This window comes from Xyrauchen texanus, chromosome 50 (genome assembly GCF_025860055.1).
Source record: "Xyrauchen texanus isolate HMW12.3.18 chromosome 50, RBS_HiC_50CHRs, whole genome shotgun sequence".
Lineage (NCBI taxonomy): Eukaryota > Metazoa > Chordata > Actinopteri > Cypriniformes > Catostomidae > Xyrauchen > Xyrauchen texanus.
The window spans coordinates 10,482,734-10,509,015 of record NC_068325.1 but is presented as its reverse complement, the minus strand read 5'-3'; the positions used below and the strand labels follow the sequence as shown (position 1 = coordinate 10,509,015).

At 38.2% G+C, this 26,282-nt stretch overlaps 1 protein-coding gene across 3 annotated transcripts; it reads right to left on the bottom strand.

Annotated features, from left to right (window-relative positions):
* Window positions 1–214: 214 nt before the first annotated feature.
* LOC127641305 (coagulation factor XIII B chain-like) lies at window positions 215–25,587 on the bottom strand. 3 transcript variants are annotated; one of them, XM_052124228.1, is made up of 10 exons: window positions 25,407–25,587; window positions 23,876–24,055; window positions 20,400–20,505; window positions 20,240–20,316; window positions 17,319–17,513; window positions 15,547–15,738; window positions 14,772–14,960; window positions 13,931–14,116; window positions 831–1,016; window positions 215–639 (listed from the first exon to the last, which is right to left on the bottom strand). In XM_052124228.1, exons 1-10 carry the CDS (start codon window positions 25,474–25,476, stop codon window positions 446–448), a joined length of 1,575 nt encoding a protein of 524 aa, XP_051980188.1. In that variant the 5' UTR covers window positions 25,477–25,587; the 3' UTR covers window positions 215–445. The 3 variants fall into 3 exon arrangements, with proteins under 3 accessions (XP_051980188.1, XP_051980187.1, XP_051980186.1); XM_052124227.1 differs by lacking the exon at window positions 831–1,016 and adding an exon at window positions 12,711–12,896 and having other exon boundaries at window positions 225–639; window positions 25,407–25,585; XM_052124226.1 differs by lacking the exons at window positions 215–639; window positions 831–1,016 and adding exons at window positions 11,956–12,518; window positions 12,711–12,896 and having other exon boundaries at window positions 25,407–25,583.
* Between the last annotated feature and the right edge of the window lie 695 nt (window positions 25,588–26,282).

Below are 26,282 nucleotides of genomic sequence, written 5' to 3'. Positions count from 1 at the left end.
ATATTTCTGCTATAAGATGACACAATTTTGTCCTTTGTGACACTGTAAATACAAGTGGTGCAGTTTGTAATTTTATATTGTTTAATGTGCTTTAATTTAACACTAAAAATAATGTCAAACCTTTAAAAAAATAACTTGGTATGATTCGGATTACTATTGTTACTATTACGTTTGGAATTAACATGTTGATATCCTGTGTGACCAAGTTTATAGTTTTCATAAATGAATGTTGCAGCTCAAAATATATTTGTCAATTTACTAAATCAATGCTCTGACTTTCTTTCCCTTCCAAATGGTCTTAAAAAGTTATTTTTAGCATTTGTTTAGTTTTACGAGGACGAAATCCAAAAAGTGAATTGAGGAATATACTTTATTTTGACTTGCTTCATTTGTTGAGGCTTGCTGATGGTGTAACTGAAGCTTCAACAGTGTTTTATTTCTGCTGTTATTCACACTCAGGTAGAAGCATCACACCATCATCACACATTTGTCTAAATACAGTGTTGCCTTTTGGACGTTTGTTCCTTTGACACACAAAGGTCATGTGATCCCTGTGTGGTGAGAATATTTTGTCCCTTCCACCAACCTTCAGTTCAATATTCCTTTTGTCCAATGTATCCACCGTCACTGTACAGGGCTCTAAAAAAACAACAACATGTCACTTTTAGTGTTGCAATGCAAATCCATTACATGACTATCACCACAACAAGTGTAAAATTCTGACTTGAAACTACCAGATTACATTGAGCTTACACAGAAAAATATAGTGGAAAAGCTAAAAACCTTTCACATCTTTTCTCTGATAGATTTGATGTAGTGTGAGTACGTACTTAAACACGAAAAATGTCCTCTCCATTCGCCTTGCACGCAGGTCAAAAAGGGTTCACCATCCATTACATATTTATTAAAGCACAAATATTCAACTTTCTCCCCTGAATTGTACTCTCTCTTTGTCATTAGTTTTGTATCTGCATTCTTATGGCTCATGCTTGGTGGTCCCTCACAATGAGATCTCCCTGTAGGCAAAGAAAATACATTCATTTTCTTAATTTTTTTTATTATATCTATTAAGATATCCATTAGCAAGATGACGTTTGAATTAAATCATACATCGTTTTTACATTTGAATGTAACAAACATTAATTGAATGCACAGAGACAATTCAAGAAAGTTTAATAATTAAAGAAATGGACCTTGACATTCTGTATTGAAGCATTAATTATGAAACAAAGACATTAAATATCTGGAGATGATGGTTCACTCTAGGAGGCCTATGTCATATGAGAGACGAAAGATGTCAAATACATTTTCTGCTATTTCTAGATCATATTAAATTAGATATTAGAAATAGATTTTCCTTTAAAAAAATAAAAAAGGCAAAACTTGCCTCAAGATGCAAGGATGTTGCTATTTACATTTATGCATTTGGCAGATGTTTTTATCCAAAGCGACTTTGTGCACTTATTACAGGGACAATCCCCCCAGAGCAACCTGGAGTTAAGTGTCTTGCTCAAGGACACAATGGTGGTGGCTGTGGGGATCGAACCAGCGACCTTCTGATTACCAGTTATGTGCTTTAGTCCACTATGCCACCACCACTCCATATGCCGTTGCTTTTTTAATTAAATATGCTTTAAGTTGATAATTGTCATTTTCTTCAATCATCTAAAATATGACAAGACAGTGGTGGTGGCGTAGTGGTCCAAAGCACATAACTGTTAATTAGAAGGTCGCTGCTTTGATTGGTGTTGTGACTGTAATTTGAAAGTGTTGCATATAAATCCAGCTCAAGCTTGTTAGCTCTGGTGGATTTTGATATGCATTGTTACTCATTTTCAGATGGACACAAGCAAAATCCTAAGAATAATAGATGGACATACAGCATATGCAAGCATATGCTATCTACTACACTACTTTGTACCGCTGCAATTCTTATGTAGTGGCAAGAAAAAGTATGTGAATTATCCTGCTGACATGGACCATGCCTTGCAAAAAAAGAGATCTCAGAAGACGTACGATCAAGAATTGTTGCTTTTCATAAGGCTGGAAAGGTTTACAAAAGTTATTCTGAAGAGCCTAGATATTCATCTGTCCACAATTAGACAATTTGTAAATAAATTGAGACGATTTAGTACTGTGACTTTTCTTTCTAGAAGTGTCAGTCCAGCCAAGGTGACTCAAAAGGCACACTGCAGAATGCTCAATAAGGTAAAAAGCACCCTAGAGTGACAGCTGAAGACATCATTGGAACTGGTTAGCATCTCTATTAATGAGTCTACTATACAGAAAACATTAAACACCGTGTCGTCCATGGCAGGATACCACGAAGGAAGCTGCTGCTTTCCAACAAAAACAGTTTTGCGTGCCTGAAGTTAGCCAAAGACCACCTTGACACAACAATGTTATAGGAAAAATATTTTGTGGACTGATGAAACTAAGGTTCAGTTGTTTGGGAAGAACATGCAGCACTACATATGGCATAAAAAGGGCTCCGCATACTAACATGTAAACATCATCCCAACAGTGAAGTATGATGGAGGGAGCATTATGTTTGGGACTGGTTTGCTATTTCATGCCCTGACTGCTTGCCATCATTGAGGGAAAAATTATTTCTCAAGTTTATCAAGATAACCAACAGGATCATATCAGGGTGGCAGTGTGCAAGCTGAGGCTCAGTAGAATCTGGGTGATGCAGCAGGACAATGACCATAAAAATATAAGTAAATTCAATACAGTATCGCTTCATAAAAAGAAAATTCACCTTTTGGAGTTGCCTATTCAGAGCCCAGACCTTAACTCAATAGAGATGCTGTGGAATTGTAGACAGGGGAACAAGGGGAGCTGGCAAGCTAAGAGGAGGACAAGAGGAGTTCAAAAGTAGACGAGACTAGTGGGGGGCAAAGACACGGGAAACTAAATACAATCAGGGGCGTAGCACCAAATTTTGGGCCCTGGGTACAAACCATCTTGCTGGGCCCCCGTACCAAATATGTATGTATAGAAAACTGACTTCTAAGGGCCCCCCCCTGCCTCGGGCCCTGGGTACTCGGTACCCTTTACCCCCCCAGTCCGACGCCCCTGAATACAATAACCAACCCGAGTGAGACGAAAGGGTTGTGATATATATAGGGGCAAGTGCAGGTGTAACCAATGATAGGTGATGAGACGAGTACAGGTGAAACCAATGATCTAGTGATTGGGACGAGTGCGGGTGAAACTAATACTGGTGATAGGAGAGTGGGCATGCGAGCCCGAGGAGGGAGACCTGCTAACGAGCATGAGAGCTCGTAGGAGCAAAACGAGCGTGGAAGCTCGAGGGAGCAAAACGAGCGTGCGAGCTCGAGGGAGCAAAACGAGCGTGCGAGCTCGAGGGGGCGGAACGAGCGTGGAAGCTCGAGGGGGCGGAGCGAGGGAGCGGGGTTCGTGACAGGAATGACCTCTAGAGAGCCAGTCACACCAGACATCCTAAAAATATGTCTGAGCTGAAGAAGTTCTGTAAGGAAGAATGGTCCAAAATTCCTTATGAATATTGTGCAGGTCTAATCCGCAGCTACAGGAGCATTTGGTTAAAGTTATTGCTGCCAACGGAGGATCGTGGGTTATTAAATCCAAGGATGCACTTAATTTTTCCACAGCACTTTGACTGTTTAATGTGATGTGTTCAATATAGACATTAAATATTATATTAAATATTATGTGTTGTTAGCTTAAGCACATTGCATTTGTCTACATTTGTGACTTTGATGAAGATCACGTTTTATGACTACTAAATGCAGAAAACCAGCTAATTCCACAGGGTTCACAAACTGTTTCTCTCCACTGTACCTTTTATAAACATTTTTCCTTCCATAAGGTTTATTGTTAGTCACATAAAAACATATTTGTTGTAAACAGGGAATGGCAAAACCTTTCATACAGTAAATGTTACATGCATCCAACTAGTTAATAACAAGCTATTGGCTAGACCACTAGGATAGACCACTTTTGATATGTACCGCCTTCTATTGCAACACAGGAAAGAAAAATACGCTTGTCACACAATTTCATGAGATTTTTAACAAAGTTGAGAAATGTTTCACTTTATGTAAATGTGATGCAGCCACATCAAATAGGACTGAAGACATCTGAGTATACAGCCATGGCCAAAAGTATTGACAGTGACATATATGTTGTGTTTCGCAAAGTTTTCTGCTTCAGTTGTTGTGGTGTTGATTTCACATTGTTTCTAGATTATTGTGCAGAGTGATCAGATGCATTTTAAATAATTGCAAAAAGCTTCATTGGCCAAAAAATTTTTACTTTATCACAAAAAACCAAATTTCACCGTTTTTTGGCCCTGGCACAAAATTACCAGCTAATGTCATTTCACTAATCATATCAGCAGCACCTGGTAAAATGTGAATGAGTACTAGTCAAGTGAAATCACTCTATCATTCTGATTGGATTATAAGAGCAGACTGATTGCTATAAAATGAGGGAAGAAGTGCTTCCAATCATTGTGTTCTTGTTAGCATTGGTTACCTTTAAAGAAAGATATGCAGCCATCATCGCTTTGCCTCAAAATGGCCTCACATGCAAGGAAATTGCTGCAAAGAATATTGCACCCGAAAGAACCATTTACTAGATCATCAAGAACTTCATGGAGAGAGGTTCAACTGCAGTGAAGAAGGCTTCAGGATGTCCCAGAGTGTCCAGCAAGCGCCAGGACCATCTCCTCCTGAGGAGTCAGCTACATAATCGTGTCACCACCTGTACAGAGCTTGCTCAATATTGGCAGCAGGTTGGTGTGAGTGCATCTGCATGCACAGTGAGGCAAAGACTTTTGGACAATGGCCTGGTGTCAAGAAGGGCAGCAAAGAAGCCTCTTCTCTCCAAGAAAAAAATCAACGACAGACTGAAATTCTGCAGGAAGTACAAGGATTGGACAGCAGAAGACTGGTGCAAAGTTATCTTCTCTGATGAAGTCCCCTTCCGACTGTTTGGGACATCTGGAAAATCGATAGTCTGAAGAAGAAAAGGTGAATGCTACAATGAGTCCTGTGTCGTGACAACTGTGAAGCATCCTGAAACATCCATGTGTGGGGTCGCTTTTCATCCAAGGGAGTGGGCTCTCTCACAATTCTGCCCAAAAACATTGCCATGAATAAAGAATGGTATCAAAACGTCCTGCAAGCGCAACTTCTCCCAATGATCCAGGAGCAATTTGGTGATGATCCGTGCATTTTCCAGCATGATGGAGCACCATGTCACAAGGCAAGTGTGATAATGAAGTGGCTCAGTGATCATTACATTGAAATTTTGGATACGTGGCCAGGCAACACCCCGAATCTTAATCCCATAGAGAACCTGTGGTCAATCCTCAAAAGATGAGTGGACAAGCAGAAACCCACAAAATGTATGAAATGCTTATCATTGCTTTCCAGTATACCATAGAAACATATGAAAAAATAATCTACAAATACTGAAGAAACACTGCAAATGTTTTCTACAGCATACTTTTCAATAATCAACTTCTTCAACTTTAGAATATCCTCTATTCTACTTTCCAAAAAAAAAAAAATACAAAAAAATTGTAATTGTAAAAGATTGACACTCAGTGAACAAAGTTCTTAAAAAGTTAATATTTGGCAGAATTGTTTTTTTTTATTTTTGATGAATGAATGGTGGATGTGTTTTAAGAAAAACATACACTGATGAGCCACAGCACTATGACCACCAGCCTAATATGCTGAAATAAACAGCGCCGACACGCCAAGGCACCCCTGAAGGTGTCCATCTGGCACCAAGGCATTAGCAGCGGATGCTGGACTTGTTGGTCCAGCACATCCCAAAAATGTTCAAACGGATTAAGATCAAGGGAATTTGGAGGTCAGAGCAACACTTTGAACTTTTTATCATGTTCCTCAAACCATTCCCAAACAATGTGTGCCTTGTAGCATTTCGCATTATCCTGCTGAAAGATACCACTGCCATCAGGGAATACCATTGGGTTTTCCAGCAGAACATTGTCCAGTGCATCACACTCCTTCAACCGACTGGTCATCTTCCCATAGTGCATCCTGGTTCCATCATCTCCCCAGGTAAACGGCGCACATGTACACGGCGTCTGCATGATGCAAAAGAAAATGTGACTAATCGGACCAGACGACTTTCTTTCACTGTTCGAAAGTCCAGTTCTGATGCTCACGTGCCCTTTGTAGGCACTTTAGACAGTGGACAGGGGTCATCATGGGTACTCTGACTGGACTGTGGCTACACAGCCCCATATTCAGCAGGGTGTGATGCACTGTGTGTTGTGACACATTGCTCCCATGACCCATTAAAATTTAATGTGACTTTAGCCACAGATGATCTTCTGTCAGTTCGGACCAGACGGGATGTCCTTCATTGCCCTCCCCATATCAATGAGCCTTGGGCGGCCAACACCCAGTCGCCACTTTGTGATTTGTACCTCCTTGGACCACTGTCGGTAGGTATTCACAACTGTTGAGTTGGAGCACCTCACACGTCTTGCCGTTTCAGAGATGCTCTGACCCAGTCATCTGGCCATAACAATTTGTCCCTTGTCAAAGTGGCTCAGTGACTCCTTCCCATTTCTCCTGTATTCAACATGTTGACTACGAGAACTGATTGTCTGCTTACTATCTAATCTGCCCAGACCTTGACTTGTGGCCTGGTTAAGAGATGATCAATGTTATTCGCTTCACCTGTGAGTGGGCATAATGATTTGGCTCATCGGTGTAGATGTAAATTATCATGAGCTGAGGTGTGGGTTATTTGATTGGATCTCTTTTACTTATATCAAGATTGTAATAGGTCTATATAAAGTGTTGGGTAGATTACATCTGAAAAATAATCCATTACTGATAACAAATTACATGAATACAATTTTAATCAGTAACAATCCTATAAATTACATTTTTTATCATTGGTTTATTAAATATTAAGGACCAATAAACACTCATTAAACAACATAAAGAGCAACCCTCTATTTGTCAGACACTGGTAAAACAAAGATGCTTAAAGGGTCATTGATAATAAACAGAGTTACCAAAGATAACCAAAAAAACAATGATAATATGCATTTATTTTTCATTTTAAGAGCATTTTTATTTAGGAAATCAGGAACAGGGATTGGTCTATTTTTTTTTATCTGGCTTTGAATCCAACAATGAGTGAATGTCTCTAGATGTGACAATGAGATGGACCATTTATACCTTCTCATAATTATTCATGAGAAGGTGTGGTCTTCACCTATGACAGGAGCTTTTTTGCTTTCTTCCTAAAGCATGGACCAAAGTAAATTTGCATTTTAAAATGAATATATTAGTGCAGTATGTCTTACCTCCACATTGTGGGTATGGGTTATTCCATTTTCCATTTGTCTTGCATTCAACTGTTCGTTGACCATACATCTTCATATTCACATCTGTGCATCGAAAAACTAAAATTTGCCCATGTTTATATGGTGGAGTGATACCTGGATGTCCTGCTAAAATCTGAACATTATTATGTTCTTCCTCCTGACAGGTCACTTCTGTAGAAAAGAAGGAAATATAATATATTAACAACGATTGGCAGTCTGAATGTATGTTCAGACAGAAAAGTAATGACGTCTGTGACTCTTGGATCCTAATGCCTGCCACATGCAACCTCTGTCAGGCTATCAGCGCGACATGTACAGGGGAGATTTTATACTGCCAGTTTCTGTAGACCTATGTTCTGCATGTGCAGATTACTGTTCATCTGCACCTGGTCATAAAATAGCATTGCGTGAGAACATGGTAAAAAGTATGCTTTAATGATTATTAAACTGTGAATTCAACTGATTATCTGCCTTTTTACTTGTTATTTGAGTGAATGGGAATAAAAGACATTCTTGTTGTAACGTCTCTAGTGTTTATAACGCGATACATCAAACCAAGTAAAAATCTATTTATTTTTAAATGTAGGAATAGTAACTTGACTGTGAGACCAGTTTCTTGATATGTCCCGCCTTCTTATTTCAACACTGGAAAGAAATCTGTCCACATCAAGCAATTTCATGGGCTCTTTAATTAAAAAAATCTGGAAAAGTTTCTCTCTGTAAATTTAATGCGCAGACACAAAAAGTATGAGTGAAGATGATAGAGCACACGTCATCCGTCTCCCGTTGTGTCCGTTGGCGAGGAACAAAATTAATCTAATTGAAATCAATTTCACTGTTCTATGATTTGTTTCTGTCCTCATGCAGAGACGTAATAATAAAAAAATATATATTTATATGCGTGCAAAATAAAAATGTTTTGTCCCGGCCCCATTATTGAGATGAGCATCATTCATATTGTTCATGCCATCAACAATCATGCCACACTCCAAATCACTGAGATCACATTTTTTCCCCATTCTGATGGTTGATGCAAACATTAACTGAAGCTCCTGACCCCTATATACAGGATTGTATGCATTGCACTGCAGCCACACAATTGGCTGATTAGATAATTGCATGAATATGTAGGTGAACAAGTGAATTAGTGCAGTATGTCATTACCTCCACATTGTGGATATGGATGGTCCCACTTTCCATTTGACTGGCATTCAATTGTTTGTTGACCTTGCATCATCATATTCACATCTGTGCATCGAAAAACTAAAATTTGTCCAGATTTGTATGGTGGAGTAATACCTGGATGTCCAACTAAAATCTGAACATTAATGAGTTCTTCCTCAGGACAGGTCACTTCTGTAGAAAATAAGCAAATTTACATTATTTCTGAACATGTAACAATATATTAACAATGATGGGCTGTCTGAACCTATGTTGAAGGATACAACAAGCTGTTGTCATCTACAGATTCATATCAGATAAATGTGTAGAATTACAATTCAACCATAATAAAAAAAGAGGCAGCTGTTCTGTGATATATATATTATATATATTTATATGATACAAAGTATATTGTACTCAATGTGTACTTTACAGTACCTGGTTTCTGACATTACTTCAGAGTATATTTTCAGCAGCTGTTCTGTATATTCCATATTAGTATACTACTGACAAAATCAGTGACAATGTAGCCTTGTGTTTCATAACTTGGCTAAAGGTTAAGGTACCAAAAAGATTTTGAGATTAGGTTCACAGTGTGATTTTTCTCTGTTTGTAGGCTTATGTCATATGGGTGATGAAAGATGTCAAATAAGTTTTCTGCTATTTCTAGATAGTATTAAATTAGATATTATAAATAGATTTTCATTTTAAAAAAGAAAAGAAAAAAAAGGCAAATCTTGCCTCAAGATGCAAGGATGTTGCTGTGCCGTAGCTAAGGTGTTCTAAGCGGTTACTAGGAAGTTGATTACTTGCCCAAGTAAAAAAAGCCCTATTATATTTTGGTCCCTAGACATAGCTTGTGCCCCTCATTGTTCATTGTGATCTCACAATGAAATTGGAAAGAGTATTTTGACTTTTCTACCTAAAATCGGTCTGTGCTTACTAAATTTGAAACTCTGCCCCTAGTGGCTAAAACAAGCATGTGTGAGCTCCAGTTTCCATTTGAAATGTCCACGGAGAGGAGCTACAAGCGAGTTGTAAAGCAAGTTGTTTGTCGGGGGGGGATTAGGGTCTTCTTCAAATATACAAGTATGGGTATTAGTGATGCATGCCAAAGCAAACACAACTAATAAAATATCACAAAGCAATTAAAAATATTCAGAAGCATTTTCCCTTTGTGGTCTTACATACACATTTATGAAATGAGCTCTTGTCTAACACATGAAAGTTTTGAAATGTGTCCAGATTCCGTGTGAGCAGTTGACCATCTCTTTGGCCAATCAGAAGCTTTTACTTTTTGTGACCCAGTGTTATTAAAGTTAAATAACTAAAACAAAACTCAAAAATAAACAATTTCGTTAACTGAAATAAAAATAAAAGCTAACAAACGCTGGGTTTCCCAAACCAGCACGTAGATCACTTGTCCAGTCCAAAAGTGCTAAACTAAGAACTTTCGCCAACATGTCCAGGAGTTTATCAGCTCTATATGAAAATAGTGTGGAAATACAGCCAAACATAGAAACATCATTTAAACTTGTTGAGGTGCTGTGTTTAAATAGTGTTTAAATACTACTACATTTAATAAAATAAATAGTGGCTTTGGTAAAACAGGGTTTAAAATTTATTACAAAATGGTGTATAATGGTTTTCCACTGATCAAAATACATCAATTAATTTGTCTTGGACCCACTTTATATTAGGTGTCTTTAAATACTATGTACTTCAGCATTTGCTACAATGTACTTAATATGTTAATATGTGTTGTTGCATTGCACTTACATTTAAAGTACCTGCATTTAATTACATCTGTAGTTACATTGTTAACCTTACTCATAACTCTAATCCTAACTCTACACCAACTCTTTCCTTAAACCCTAATACTAACCCCCTATCCCAAACACTATCTCAACTCCTAAACCTACCGGTACATCAACCTCAGTTTGATTTTATGTTCCATTATAGACAGACAGACATGATTAATTAACACTCCAAGCAAAGCAGATATTATTGTTTATTGTAAAACATAATGTTAGTTGTTTAAAATATTCATTTAGTCTAGTTTGTTTTGCAGCGTCTTACCTTCAGCATTTGTTGAGATGTCCATGATCATGAATAGAAGAAAGAGAAATATCTGACAGCATTTCATTTTAGCTGTAAAAATGACAATCTAATACAGTTAATAAAGCTTAGAAATAGTATCAGAAGAATTCTCTAATAAATGCTAAACATGAATTAAACTTTATGACGCAATAGTTTTAATCTCAATGAATAAACACTTGCAGTGTCCCCTGAAAAACAAAAAGGGTGTGATTACCTGTTGTCCAAAAGATGTATTTCTAAACACTCTTAAGCTGGCTGTTACGAGAGTCTTTTGAGCCTGTGTATTTTAGCTGAACATCAAATAAGCTGATCCCACCCACCTCTTCCCCCACCAAACAGGACACTGTGCTAAAAAACATAGAACTGCACAACTAGTCTAAAATAAATGAAAAGACAGATGCATATTTTTGAAAATATGTCTCCAAAGAGATGGATGCCTATTTTTAATATATATGAAATGCAACAAGCATGGTAGGGCCTATATGTTCAGAAATTCTGAAGGGTTCACTAAAATGTGTCTGAACAGTAGCCCACTCATTACTAAGAAATTCAATAATAGCTGTGCATAATTTGACTTATGCTTACATCCGAAAAGCAAACCAATTATGCATTTCTTGAAATAAACATCATATTTCCAATCAAATAAAACTGACAATATCATCGACTGCCAGTTACTTGATAAATAATAATTAATGACAATTCTAATGACAATTCAATGAATGACAGTTCCAATGAAAAGGCTGAATTTGAATATTACATTAATTTTACAACAATGTAATACAACAATATGTAATTATTTCTTAAATTATTCAACAAAATAATAATCATGTACAAAATACATGATCACAGCAACTTATATCTACAATAACATGTTGAAAATACTAGCAAGTCAGTCCTGGAATATTCCGGGAAGCTATTTCCAATCATGAAAGTGCAGCTCCTATCTACTTGAATGGTGAAAGACCGAAATCTCCAAAACAGTGTGTCAAGATTATGATCAAAGAACATATTTTAAATGAGCAATTAAATCTGAAAATGACATAATAAATCGTGCAGAAATCTCTGCTAAATAGTCTCTGGATAAACCCATACAGAAATCCGATATGTAAAAAACATATACGTTAACGTATGGATTCCACTGATATAAAAAATTCACATACTTGCGCACATATGCAACCACATACATTTTCCAGATAGCCTACTTGCCTAAATATTTGAACTCTAGTTTATATGTTCAGGGCCATAGAACAGATTTCTGTATGGGACAACATATTGAATACCTTTTACACGATAAAACAAGCCATCATTTTTTGTATGAAATTATCCACTTTTTTTTTTTTTTTTTTACATTGCTTTAATTATAAAATAATCCTAACAATAATACATCAAAAAGCATATTTCATGTATATTTTATCTGTTTGAATATTATGTTTAATAGTCCCCTTATGTTCAGATCATTAATCACGTACTCCTCTCTAAACCATACAGGTGTCATGGCACTGAGGCAGACCTTTCATTTTAAAACCAATTCATTTGTGTCAGTTCATGTTCTTTCTTTCTTTACAATTGTTACTTTTAGTATTTCCTTAGTTTTACGAATAAGAAATCCAAAAAGAGACAACAGTGAATTGAGGAATATACTTTATTTTGACTTGTGATGGTGTAACTGAAGCTTCAACAGTGTTTTATTTCTGCTGTTATTCACACTCAGGTAGAAGCATCACACCATCATCACACATTTGTCTAAATAAAGTGTTGCCTTTTGGACGTTTCTTCTCTTGACACACAAAGGTGATGTGATCCCTGTGTGGTGAGAATATTTTGCTCCTTCCACCAACCTTCAGTTCAATATTCCTTTTGTCCAATGTATCCACCGTCACTGTACAGGGCTCTAAAAAAACAACAACATGTCACTTTTAGTGCTGCAATGCAAATCCATTACATGACTATCACCACAAGAAAGTGTAAAATTCTGACTTGAAACTACCAGATTACATTGAGCTTGCACAGAAAAATATAGTGGAAAAGCTAAAAACCTTTCACATCTTTTCTCTGATAGATTTGATGTAGTGTGAGTACGTACTTAAACACGTAAAATGTCCTCTCCATTCGCCTTGCACGCAGGTCAAAAAGGGTTCACCATCCATTACATATTTATTAAAGCACACATATTCAACTTTCTCCCCTGAATTGTACTCTCTCTTTGTCATTAGTTTTGTATCTGCATTCTTCTGGCTCATGCTTGGTGGTCCCTCACAATGAGATCTCCCTGTAGGCAAAGAAAAGACATTCATTTTCTTGATTTTTTTTTATATTATCTATTAAGATGTCCATTAGCAAGATGACTTTTGAATTAAATCATACATCATTTTGTCATTTTAATGTAACAAAAATGTATTTAATGCACAGAGACAATTCAAGAAAGTTTAATAATAATATATATATATTTTTAAATGGACCTTGACATTCTGTATTGAAGCATTAATTATGAAACCTTTGCAAAGACATTAAATAGCTGGAGTTGTTGGTTCACTCTGGGAGGTGAAAGTCAGCAAGCAAAGTGTTTTATTTTTGTCTACTCTGCGCTGGATTTTTCTCTGTATATAGGCTTATGTCATATGGGAGATGAAATATGTCAAATATATTTTCTGCTAGATCGTATTAAATTAGATATTAAAAATAGATTTTCCTTTAAAAAAAAAGAAAAGAAAAAAAGGCAAAACTCATCAAGATGCAAGGATGTTGCTATGCCGTTGCTAAGGTGCTCTAAGCGGTTACTAGCCCAAGTAAAACCATTTTCCATTTGAAATGTCCGCAGAGGGGAGCCAAAAGCAAGTGGTTTAGATTATAATATAGTGACAAAAAATGCATAATTTATCAAATACCCACAACTTAAGCCTCACCATCAAATGGAGTAAAAATATAATGTCTTGTCCCTGTTTATGCAAACGCGATTACTTCCTGTGCCAATGCAAAAATGCCTGATAAGAGATCCTCCTTGCCAGTATTTGGCATAACGTGGCTGACCTAGGGTACTGGAACTTTCGGAAACAACATGCCGACTTCCTGTGTGATCATGCTGACAGCACTGTACCCCTCAACTAGCTACACAATTTGAGATATCGTTTATGTCCTTAGTAAAAATGGTGCAGGACGAGTTATGCGCCGAAGTTTATTACTTAGGACAAGTAATAAACTAATACATTTATGGGTATTAGTGATGCATGCCAAAGCAAACACCACTAATAAAATATCACAAAGCAATTAAAAACATTCAGAAGCATTTTACCTTTGTGGTCTTACCTACGCATTTGGGAAATGGGCTCCATGTTCCATCTGACTGGCAGGTGATTTCGGCATTTCCTTGTATAAACACCCCTTGTCTAGCACATGAAAGTTTTAAACTATGTCCAGATCTGATTAAAACGCCAGGAGGAGGGAGTCTCTCCACTCTGAAAATATCCCTTGGGACGTTTGGAACACATGTTGCTTTTAAAGAACAGAAAGAAATCTTGTTGTGATATATGAGAAGTGGTTTGATAATAAAATATTACAACGCAATATACACTCACTAAGAACTTTATTAGGAACACTATGGTCTTAAAAAAGTTCCCGATGTGTGTCTTCTGCTGTTGTAGACCATCCACCTCAAGGTTCAAAGTGTTGTGCATTCTGAGATTCTAATCTGCTCACTACAATTGTACAGAGTGGTTATCTGAGTTACTGTAGCCCTTCTGTCAGCTCGAACCAGTCTGGCCATTCTCTGTTGAGCTCTCTCATCCAAAAGGCATTGCCGTCCACAGAGTTGCAGATGTTTTTGGCACCATTCTGAGTAAACTCTAGAGACTGTTATGTGTGCAAATCCCAGGAGATCATCAGTTACAGAAATACTCAAACCAGATCGTCTGGCAACAAAAATCATGGCATGGTCTAAATGACTGAGATCATATTTTCCCCCATTCTGATGTAAACATTAACTCAAGCTCCTGACCCGTATCTGCATGATTTTATGCACTGCAGCTACACTATTGGCTAATTAGATAATTGCATGAATAAGTAGATGCACAGGTGTACCTAATAAAGTGCTCAGTGAGTGTAAATAAAACGAATAACACTCAGAAGCGTTTGCCCTTTCTGATCTTACCTAAACATTTAGGAAATGTGCTCCACACTCCATCTGGCTGGCAGGTGATTTTGGCGTCTCCTACTAAAATCAGCTCTTGTGTAGCACATGAAAGTTTTAAACTGTGTCCAGGTCTTATTAAGTCTCCAGGAGGAGGAAGTCCTTCCACTATGTTCATGTTATTTGGGACGGTTGGATCACAAGTTGCCTCTAAAGAACAGAAGTAGTTTTGTCATTCTAGCAGATTCCGTGTGAGCAGTTTCTCATCTCTTTGTCCAATTAGAAGCTTTTACTTTTTTTGTGACCCAGTGTTATTAAAGTTAATTAATTAAAACAAAACTCAAAAGTACACACTTTCATTAACTGTAATAAAAATAAAAGCTAACAAACGCTGGGTTTCCCAAACCAGCACGTAGATCACTTGTCCAGTCCAAAAGTGCTAAATTAAGAACTTTCACACAAAAAATGAGGTGCTGTAAGTGTTTAAATACTACTAAATTTAATAAAATAAATAGTGGCTTCAGTAAAACAGGGTTTAAAATGTATTAAAAAAAGGTGTATAATGGCTTTCCACTGATCAAGATACATGAATATAATTTGTCTTGGACCCACTTTATATTAGGTGTCTTTAAATACCCCTAAAACTCAAAAAAAGTAGAAAAGAAAAAATTTAAATAAATGACTGAAAGCCTAAAGCTAAAAGTAAATGAAAAATAATCCAAATATAAACTACACTTAATTGAAATGGACAAATTGAAAATAACTATAAACTACAATAAAGTTCTTGTGATCTTACCTTCGCATTTAGGATATGGGTCGCTCCATTCTCCGTTTGACTGGCAGGTGATGTTTTTTTTTCCTTTTAAAATCAGCCCTTGTCCTTGACATGAAAATTTTAGCATGTGCCCATATTTTATAGAACCCTCTTGATCAGGGATTCGCTCCATTATGATGTTGTCCTCTGTTACATTTTTAATACACGTTATCTCTATAAAAACAAGAAATGCTGGTCACTCCAGTGTTCTCAATCTGGGCAATTGACTTGATCTAATTATATTTGTTCATGGGTCATTTCTACAGTACTATGCAGTACATTTTCATGTCCCCATTAAATACAGTGGCCTCATGAATATTTGGACACTTAAGTCACACTATAATATGTCTGAATGTCATTATGTTAAATAACAGAATATCAAACCAAGTTGTCCTGGCTTTTCTCAGAACTAACATGACTTTTCTGATTTAGCAATCTGTTACATGTTTTAGTGACTAGGGTTAGGGGTGGGCTAAGATTTATATTTATAAAAAAATATATATATATATTTGAAATTGGTACTTTAATACACCAAAGTGGCATTCAACTGATCACAAAGTATAGTATATTATATTATATTACTGATGTCACTATCACTATTTAAAAAAAAAGTCATTTTTGATCAAATCTAGAAAGGACCCATTTCCAACAGCCATCACTGCAACACTTTATCCTTGAGTAATCATGCTAACTTGCTAAATTGGTTCTAGAAAATCACTTGCCATTATATCAAACACAGTTGAAAGCTATTTGTTTCATTAAATGAAGCTTAACATTGTCTTTGTGTTTGTTTTTGTGTTGGCACAGTAAGCAATAGACTGGCATGTCTTAAGGTCAATATTAGGTCAAATTGGCAAAAAAGAAACCGCTTTCTCTTGAAACTCAACAGTCAATAATTGTTTGAGGAATGAAGGCTATACAATGCTTGAAATTGCCAAAAAACTGAAGATTTCATAAAAAGGTATACACTACAGTCTTCAAAGACAAAGGAAAACTGGCTCTAACAAGGACAGAAAGAGATGTGGAAGACCAGATGTAAAACTAAACAAGAGGAGAAGTACATCAGAGTCTCTAGTTTGAGAAATAGACGCCTCACATGTCCTCTGCTGACAGCTTCATTGAATTCTACCCGCTCAACACCAATTTCATGTACAACAGTAAAGAGAAGACTCATGGGTGCAGGCCTTATGGGAAGAATTGCAAAGAAAAAGCCACTTTTGAAACAGAAAATCAAAAAGAAAAGGTTAGAGTGGCAAAGAAACACAGACATTGAACAACAGATAATTGGAAAAGAGTGTTATGGATCTTAACCCCATTGAGCTTTTGTGGGATCAGCTAGACTGTAAGGTGCGTGAGAAGTGCCCGACAAGACAGCCACAGCTATGGCGACTGCTACAGGAAGTGTGGTGTGAAATATCACTTGAGTATCTGGATAAACTGACAGCTAGAATGCCAATGATCTACAAAGCTGTCATTGCTGCACATGGAGGAATTTTGGATGAAAACTCAGTAGTTTAAGTTTGAAGTATTTTAAGAATTTTTTTCAACATTACTTTATTAATGTCCTGGCTACACATTGTGATCAGTTGAATGCCACTTTGGTGAATAGAAAAAAATCAGTACATTATTCGAAACTTTCTATATATTTTAGTACATTTTAACTATACTCATAAATTGATAATAAAGAAATACTTCCTAAAAGAGTTCAAAAGGTAAAGCATGACAGGAATGACACAAACAAGTTGTGTCCTTACCTTCACATTTAGGAAACGGGTTGCTCCATTTGCCATTTGACTGGCATATTACTTCTTTCACTCCCCTTATAATTAGTTGCTTTTCATCATCACATGAAAATTTAAGCCGGTGTCCATATTGAATTAAATCCCCATAATCAGGTAGTCCATCCACCTTGACGTTGTCCCCTATGTGGTCTGGAACACATATTGTTTCTAAGAAAGGAAAAAGCATGCTTTCATGTGCACGGAAGGCAAAATGCATAACAGCACAGTTCATAATTTGTATCAGCCCTAAAGGAAAGTTTAACCCAAAATAAAATTCTGTCATCATTTACTCTTCCTCGTGTTGTTCCAAACCTGTATTACTTTTTTCTCCTATGGAACACAAAAGAAGACAATTTAATTTCATCTTTTTATATCTCCTTTCAGCATGATCTCATGAGAATTACGTGACTGTGGCATCCTTTTTACAAAAAGACATTACATGTTTTCTTACATGTATTGGGGCATTTCTGAAGTGAAATGTCCACTGTGTGGCACTAAAAGCAAGTACAATTTTCTTCCAAACAGGTTAATTTTTAAGTTTAATGCTCTTTCAAGTTTAGAAATCAAGAAAATTTACCTCCCTACCCTAAACCTTAAAGGGGTCATGTCATGAGGAATCAAATATTCCTTTATATTGTGATATACACTCACCTAAAGGATTATTAGGAACACCTGTTCAATTTCTCATTAATGCAATTATCTAATCAACCAATCACATGGCAGTTGCTTCAATGCATTTAGGGGTGTGGTCCTGGTCAAGACAATCTCCTGAACTCCAAACTGAATGTCAGAATGGGAAAGAAAGGTGATTTAAGCAATTCTGAGCGTGGCATGGTTGTTGGTACCAGACGGGCCGGTTTGAGTATTTCACAGTCTGCTCAGTTACTGGGATTTTCACGCACAACCATTTCTAGGGTTTACAAAGAATGGTGTGAAAAGGGAAAAACATCCAGTATGCGGCAGTCCTGTGGGCGAAAATGCCTTGTTGATGCTAGCGGTCAGAGGAGAATGGGGCGACTGATTCAAGCTGATAGAAGAGCAATTTTGCCTGAAATAACCACTCGTTACAACCGAGGTATGCAGCAAAGCATTTGTGAAGCCACAACACGCACAACCTTGAGGCGGATGGGCTACAACAGCAGAAGACCCCACCGGGTACCACTCATCTCCACTACAAATAGGAAAAAGAGGCTACAATTTGCAAGAGCTCACCAAAATTGGACAGTTGAAGACTGGAAAAATGTTGCCTGGTCTGATGAGTCTCGATTTCTGTTGAGACATTCAGATGGTAGAGTCAGAATTTGGCGTAAACAGAATGAGGACATGGATCCATCATGCCTTGTTACCACTGTGCAGGCTGCTGGTGGTGGTGTAATGGTGTGGGGGATGTTTTCTTGGCACACTTTAGGCCCCTTAGTGCCAATTGGGCATCGTTTAAATGCCACGGCCTACCTGAGCATTGTTTCTGACCATGTCCATCCATTTATGGCCACCATGTACCCATCCTCTGATGGCTACTTCCAGCAGGATAATGCACCATGTCACAAAGCTCGAATCATTTCAAATTGGTTTCTTGAACATGACAATGAGTTCACTGTACTAAAATGGCCCCCACAGTCAACAGATCTCAACCCAATAGAGCATCTTTGGGATGTGGTGGAACAGGAGCTTCGTGCCCTGGATGAGCATCCCACAAATCTCCATCAACTGCAAGATGCTATCCTATCAATATGGGCCAACATTTCTAAAGAATGCTTTCAGCACCTTGTTGAATCAATGCCACTTAGAATTAAGGCAGTTCTGAAGGCGAAAGGGGGTCAAACACAGTATTAGTATGGTGTTCCTAATAATCCTTTAGGTGAGTGTATAAGAGGCCTTTCTACTATAAAAAAATTGTGACAAGGAGGAGGGTGGTGCCTCAGCCTGAAAGGGGCGGGGGAGGAGTTTGACGAGGAGGGCGTGGCTGGGCCGTGATGGTGTCCGGCCAGCACTGAATCAGCTGATCAGCTGGAGAGCGAGATAAAGGGGAGCCAGAGATGCCAGATTGAGAGAGAGAGACACACACGGCTGCACTGCATGTGTCTCTGTGTTCATTTATGTTTTATGTTGTTTTAAGTAAAGTTTTACCATTAAACATTTATGTTTATTGTTCAGCAGGTTCCCGTCTCCTCCTTGCCCATCCTTGAACTGTTACAAACATTCTGTAGATTTCAGAACTGAAAACATAATCCTTAATGCAATAAAAGCATTTATTGAAACCAAGTTGCAAAAACGCCTCATTCTCTACTTCTGCGACATCCTTATGTGATTTGGGGGCTCATTAATTCATGACCACCTCTACAGATTAAAAACATCAACACCTACTTCAAATCATTGCACCCTTGGCTCCGCCCACTGGTGTTTCAGTTTGTAAACAGTGAGTGAAGGACAAAGAAGGCCTACTGTAGCTTAACTATTCCTGAAGGGGACCCATCTGGACTATTTTCAAATATGTTTATATTTAAACATGCACAGATATATGTCTTGGTACATATACCAATTGGTACATATCTTGTGCCGCTTTTAAAAGATGTGGTGTTAAGTTACAACTCTGAATGGGAGAATCCACTCTCTGTCATTCAGCTGCTGCCTCTTTCTGTTGGTCCACGTCATCGGCATGATAATGTTAAACATTTGATGTAGTTCATTGTAATTGTTTTGGAAGTTATATATAAATGTATTGCAATGTATTTATTAATGAAATACATTTTAGTTTTTTAAAAGTGGGAAAGAATGTTTCATAATTTGAATAACTCTTCTGTCCTCTTTTTGTTAACTTCTTCACTAAAGGATTTAAAGGGGCTGATTGCATGCCCATGGAAGATATAAAATTGTTTAGTTGACCTCTCCAGTACCTTCACACACAGGTAATTGGTTGTCCCAACCTCCAATGCGACATGTTCTGCTGTCGAAACGATTTGATATCTGAAAGCTTGAAAATAAATAAATAAATAATAAGACTTACTTTAATTAGATTCTATCTATATGTCTATAAAATCTACTTTACATGCTCACCCATCTCTGCAGGTATACTGGATGGTGGTTCCTAAAACAAAGTTGTTACCATTCACAATCCTGTATTGGCCATTTGGAATGTCTGCAGGCAGCTCACAGCGTTTGACTAATAGTGATGCACAATTAAAAGATACAATCCATAATTAGAATTCAGAGTAACAATTCTTAATTCTAAAAACGATCAAACTTTAGAAAAATCCATTCTAAGGGGCCGTGCACACCAAAATAATTTTTCCTTCATCTATGATGCTTTTCCATTGTGTTTTTATAAACATGCGCTAGACCGTCTAGGTTACTGTTGTAACCTCCGTTCCCTGATGGAGGGAATGAAATGTTGTGTGAAGCAACACTAGGGGACTTTTTTGAAGGCCTCAGTTACCTCTGAACTTGAGAAAAAAAAATGTTGCCAAAAAAAATTGGCAGACAGAATTTGCATGTCCCTCCCCCAGACATACAGTTACAAAAGGAGGGAATCATGCGTCTGTCCATTCAGGTTTTGCACTGAGGAGCTGAGAAGAAGGTTCGGCCATAGCAGTGGCTCGGTTAAGCGACATGGCAATGGGGACACAACTTCTTGTTCCCTCCATCAGGGAACAGAGGTTACAACAGTAACCCAGACATTCCCCGTCTGTCGCTCACTTTGACGTTGTGTTGAGTGAAGCGACACTAGGGGTCTCTATTCAATCACGCCATGCGCTGAACCGTGTACGTTCCGCGGGCAGGCAGTTGCGTGCCAAAGCGACAGGCTGCATCAGACTGCATGTACCCTTCCACAACACCCCATAAAATCATCATAAATTTTAGGTTCCCGGTACCCTGAAGGGGGGAACAAAGCAAAGTGCCAAACATGGGAGCAGGCCACACCAGCCGTACCTTTTCTCTCTTTATGTTTCTCACATAGAGTTAAAGTGGCTGGGGCCATCTTAACGCTATCACATGCATTGGGAAAGGCATTCTTTTCCAACGTCTATTCTTTCAGGGGGAAAATACCCAGCGGAGACGGGGGGGAGGTTAGATAGTGGCAAAATACGTCACATGGGTTGGCCTGCCGCGGAGGATGCCATTTGCCCCAGGAGCCTCTAGAATTGTTTTAGAGGAACCACAGTGCCTGGCTTGAATAAAGTGAGGCATTTCAGCACCGACTGAGCGCGCTTGTTTGGAGAGGCATGCTGTCATTAAGACTGAGTCTAACTCCCCAATAAAAGATATGCTCTGAACCGGGATGAACTTGCTCTTTTCCCAGTTGACCTGAAGCTCTAGATGGCTGAGGTGCCTGAGAACCTGTTACCTGTGGGCGCACAGTGACTCTCGAGTGTGGGCTAGGATGAGCCGGTCCTCTAGGTAATTGAGCATGCAAATGCCCACTTCCCTTAGCGGGTCAAAGGCGGCCTCTGTGACCTTCGTGAAGACGCGAGGAGACAGGGACATGCCGAAGGGGAGGACCGTATACTGATACGCCTGGCCGTCGAAAGCGAACCTTAGGAAGGGTCGGTATCAAGGCAAGATAGAGATGCAGAAGTACGCTTCCTTCAGATCTACCACTGCAAACCAATCTTGATGCCGAATGCAAGTTAGAATGTGTCTTTGCGTAAGCATTTTAAATGGGAGTTTGTGTAAGGCCCGGTTGAAAACTTGCAAGTCCAAGATCGGTCGTAAGCTGCCGCCTTTCTTGGGTATGATGAAGTAAGGGCTGTAGAAACCCTTCTTCATCTCGGCTGGAGATACAGGCTCTATCGTGTCTTTGAGTAAAAAGGTTGCAATCTCTGCATGCAGGATGTTGCAAGGAGCACCAAGGGACGATCGTTTTTGACATACCTGGCGAGGCTTCGCAGCTGGGCAGAGCAGGTAGTGTGGCGTCGGGAGGCAAAAGTGCATCCCGAGGCTTTGGTGCTGAGAGAAGACTCGAAGCACTTAGCTTGCTCCGCACACCCGGCAGGGGGTGGGTTAGAGACTGAGGAGGAGGTCCCATATAGGTGTGTTGTGGAAAAATGTATATTTTACTTTCTTTCTTATTTACTTTCTTAAGACATTATGTGGATTTTCTTTCGATTCAATCATGTGGTTCTCTCCTCTGGTATTTTCCTATTCACCTGGCAGGAACAAAGACACACACAGTAAAACAGATGGTCAGAAAAAAGCCTTTTTACTCCTTAATATGGGTACGGGAAAGACAGAGGGATTATTTAACCATAAATAAAGCCTTTTTGTTGAGTTTCACGGGTGTGAAAACAGTATAGCCCAGGGGGGCCAGGTTCGGCCATAGATGACGCTCCTGGACCACCAGGGTGGCCATCGCCTGCCCGAGTGTCCACGCTGTGACCTTCGTGACCCTGAGGGTGAGGTCAGTCTCAGAGCACAGAGCGCAGTTCCTGCAACACATCGGGGTCAGGACTACCCAAGTGCAGATCTTTGAGTGCCTTGGCCATGGCATGCAGGGCAGAGGTGGCCTGTTCAGTGGCACTGTAGGCTTTGGCGGTCAGTGTTGATCCCGTTCTCGGGATCTAGGTGGATCGCAACCGCTCTGTCCACCTGGGTACCCATGGGCCATCCCGCCGTCAAGGGTAGTGAGAGCGGATGAGCAAGGAGGTTGGTTATGGGCAGTAAATAGTGCCCTCCACGACCTCGTCAGCTCATCATGCACCTCTGGGAAAAAAGGAAGGGGGGGGGGGGGTGTTGCTGTGAGCGGTTCCAGTTCAGTCCCATGCTGACAGCAGCCCGGGCAAGCATGTCGGTCATCTGGGCATCAGCCTCAGACTGGGCGTGCTGACCCGAATGTCGAGTCTTCCATGTCAGATGCCAGAACGCTCTCCGATGCAGCGGCAAACTCATCATCCAGCTCAGGGGGCTCGAGGGAGTAAACAGACGGGCCATGTGGCGAGCCGCTCTCACCTCAAGCTTGGACAGGTGGCGGGTGACACAACGTCGAGTGAGCGACAGATGAAGAAAGACGTCTTTCCGAAGCACCACATTTATTAGACAATGTGTCACATCAAAAAGAACAGCAACTTGTAAAAAAAAGCGCGTCTGTTATTCACCTTTTTCCTGAACTCAGAACTGTTCCACGATTCATAACAGAAGCCTGTGTTAGTTTTCTGGCTCAAGTTTTTCTAGACTCAAACAGACCTGTAAAATGGTTGATGTTCTCTGTCTGGATCACAATTTTTGTTAGTTTTTACATAGCTTCTTATGAAGCCCAGAACCAGAGAACAGTCAGCAGCAATCATGGCACACAGTGGTCGGTCAAGAAAACAGAAGGTATACATTCTAGTTGTTTTTGGCACAAAAACACGTTCAGTCTAAACGGCCCCTTAGAATACTGTGGAATACTATGTTTTGACTACTTTTACTGCATTCAAATACATTTTAAAAGGCTGTAATGGAAATATGACATTTTATCACAACTATGTCCACTGTAAAAATTAGCTCTTCTTGTTGTACCTTTTAGTGAGGGAAATATAAATGGACTGTATACCCACGTGTACATTCTGTCTGACGCAGTTTATTCCATCTGTTTCCATCACACATGTAGATGATTTTTCGCAGTGAGACATAGCCATATTTGCAGCTGTATTCTAGTTTGTCACCGGTAGAGTAGTTGCCTTTCAGAAATTCAGGAGAAATTTCTGCATTCTCTTCTTTCGGGAGGTTAACACAACCTGTCAGATGATAAAACAATTGCATATCTTATAATCATGCAACTGTCATTAACAAAGCCATATATTTAGCTGCTTTTCTCACAACAATTCACCTGAATATGATAATCTTTATCTGCCATGTTTGCTTACTGCTACTTTTTGGTAACTGTGATTGTGATTCATTAAAAAGAACTCTAAAGAAATGTTGAAAGAAAAGGGCTTACCATTCTAGCATTAATATTGAAGCATATCTAAAGACATAAAATAGCTAGATATGTTTTCATTTTCCCCTATAGCCAACTGTTAGTTGACTTACATACTGGGACATGAAGAAACTCATTAAAAGTCTTTAACAAGCTAATATTTGACAGTTTCAGGCAGGACTTGATGTTTGTATGGATTATATTTAGTTGTGACAACATGATGATAAATGTCTTCATGAAAAGACGTTCTCTGATGTGTCTAGATACTTTGAACAATAATTAAAAAGGAAATATAAAAGCACTATTGTAAATGTTTAAATCCTATAATTATAAGCACTGCAGTGTAAAAAAACAAGGGAACACTAACAATATAGCATAATACTTCATAAACTCAACAAAACAATTCAAGGACTGACAAATGATGATGAAAACTAGAGGGTATATATACACAGGGAAACGAATGAGGTTATGGAAGGCAGGTGTGGATGATGAAATAAACACTTAAAAATAAGTGTTCTTGGAGAAAATGAGGGAGACAGACTGTGACAGTAATGTGCATGTAAAATGGCTAGCAATAGCATTTTAGCTTAGCGTAAAGCTGACAATTTATACAAGGTTTATTTCTATTTCTTTTGCTCCAAACTTACTTCAAACTTACTTCTCTGTCTGCTCGTATTAATGTAACACATCATAAAAAAGTGTTTCACCGCTGTTCAAATGCACTTTGGATCACATCATTTATATGTATAAATGTTTTCCATCTGAATGGACTAAATATTAAATTAAACAAATGACAATAAAATGCAAAGTAATCTCTTCAATTATCAAAATATTTTTGTAATGTAACTGTATTCTAATGACTAATTATTTAAATTGTAACTGTAGTGGAATACAGTTACTTATATTTTGTATTTTAAATACGTAATCCCGTTACATGTATTCCGTTACTCCCCAAACATGTATATATATATATATATATATATATATATATATATATCCTGAGCTGTTGTCATAACAAAATTAAAAAATAAATACTGTTTAAATAAAAAAAATTTGAATACTCTGCAAAGTGAATAGGAAAAATATTAAACTAGAACTATGTATTTACTTTTATTTTTACTAATTTACCAGATAAACTGTCTTTTGTCTTTTTTTTTTAATGTATTTACCTGCAGCGTTTGAAGACCCATATGTCTTAAAACACAAAAGAAGACAGAAAATTCTTGCATGTAACTCCATTGTCCAGCTTTGAATGTCTTCTTGAAGTCAAACAGGACGAAGCTGAAAAATCTTTCTGTCTGCAAATATTGGTTGACCAAAGCCCTCTCTTTTCAGATAGAAAGTAAACATGTGTGATACAGGATGTATTTTAGTCTGGTCATCAACCCCGGTTTAAACATTAACAAAAATCCAAAACAAATGAACTGAATGCACACAATGTGAAAATGAAGAACTGGGTTAATTTGAGTTGATGTTGTTAAATTGATGTAGAGCAAAAACATTTTATATGTTAACCTGTTAATTGTGTCCTATATAATTGTGGATTAGTAAATACGATTAAATGGGCCAGTATATGTCACCCTACAATCAGTAAGTGGCATCAGGAGCTAAAAATGTAGACTCCTTCAAATTAATCTATTTCGTTTTTTTTAATCTCATTATCAAATAGCAAAAAGCAATTTGAGCTATAAATATATTAAATGTGCTGATCATAGTGCATATAGTGTTCTTGCACATTGACAGTTAAACCATGTGTACTGTTGTTGACCCTGAACACTGGTTGGAATTGAACAAATGTTTGTTCCACTGAAAAGCGTCTGTGTGCCAAAAATACAAAACTTAGTAAGAGCTTGAATTAATTAATTGTTTTAATTGCAAGGGTAATTCTGAACCAATTTGAGATAAGACCAATACTAGTTTTTTTTTTTTTTTTGTGAGATTACCTACAATCACGTGTAAAACTAACTGTATGATAAAGCAGTTGGATGTGTGTGTCCATCTTCATTCTCTGGATACATCAGATGGATCATTTAGATCTTAAAATA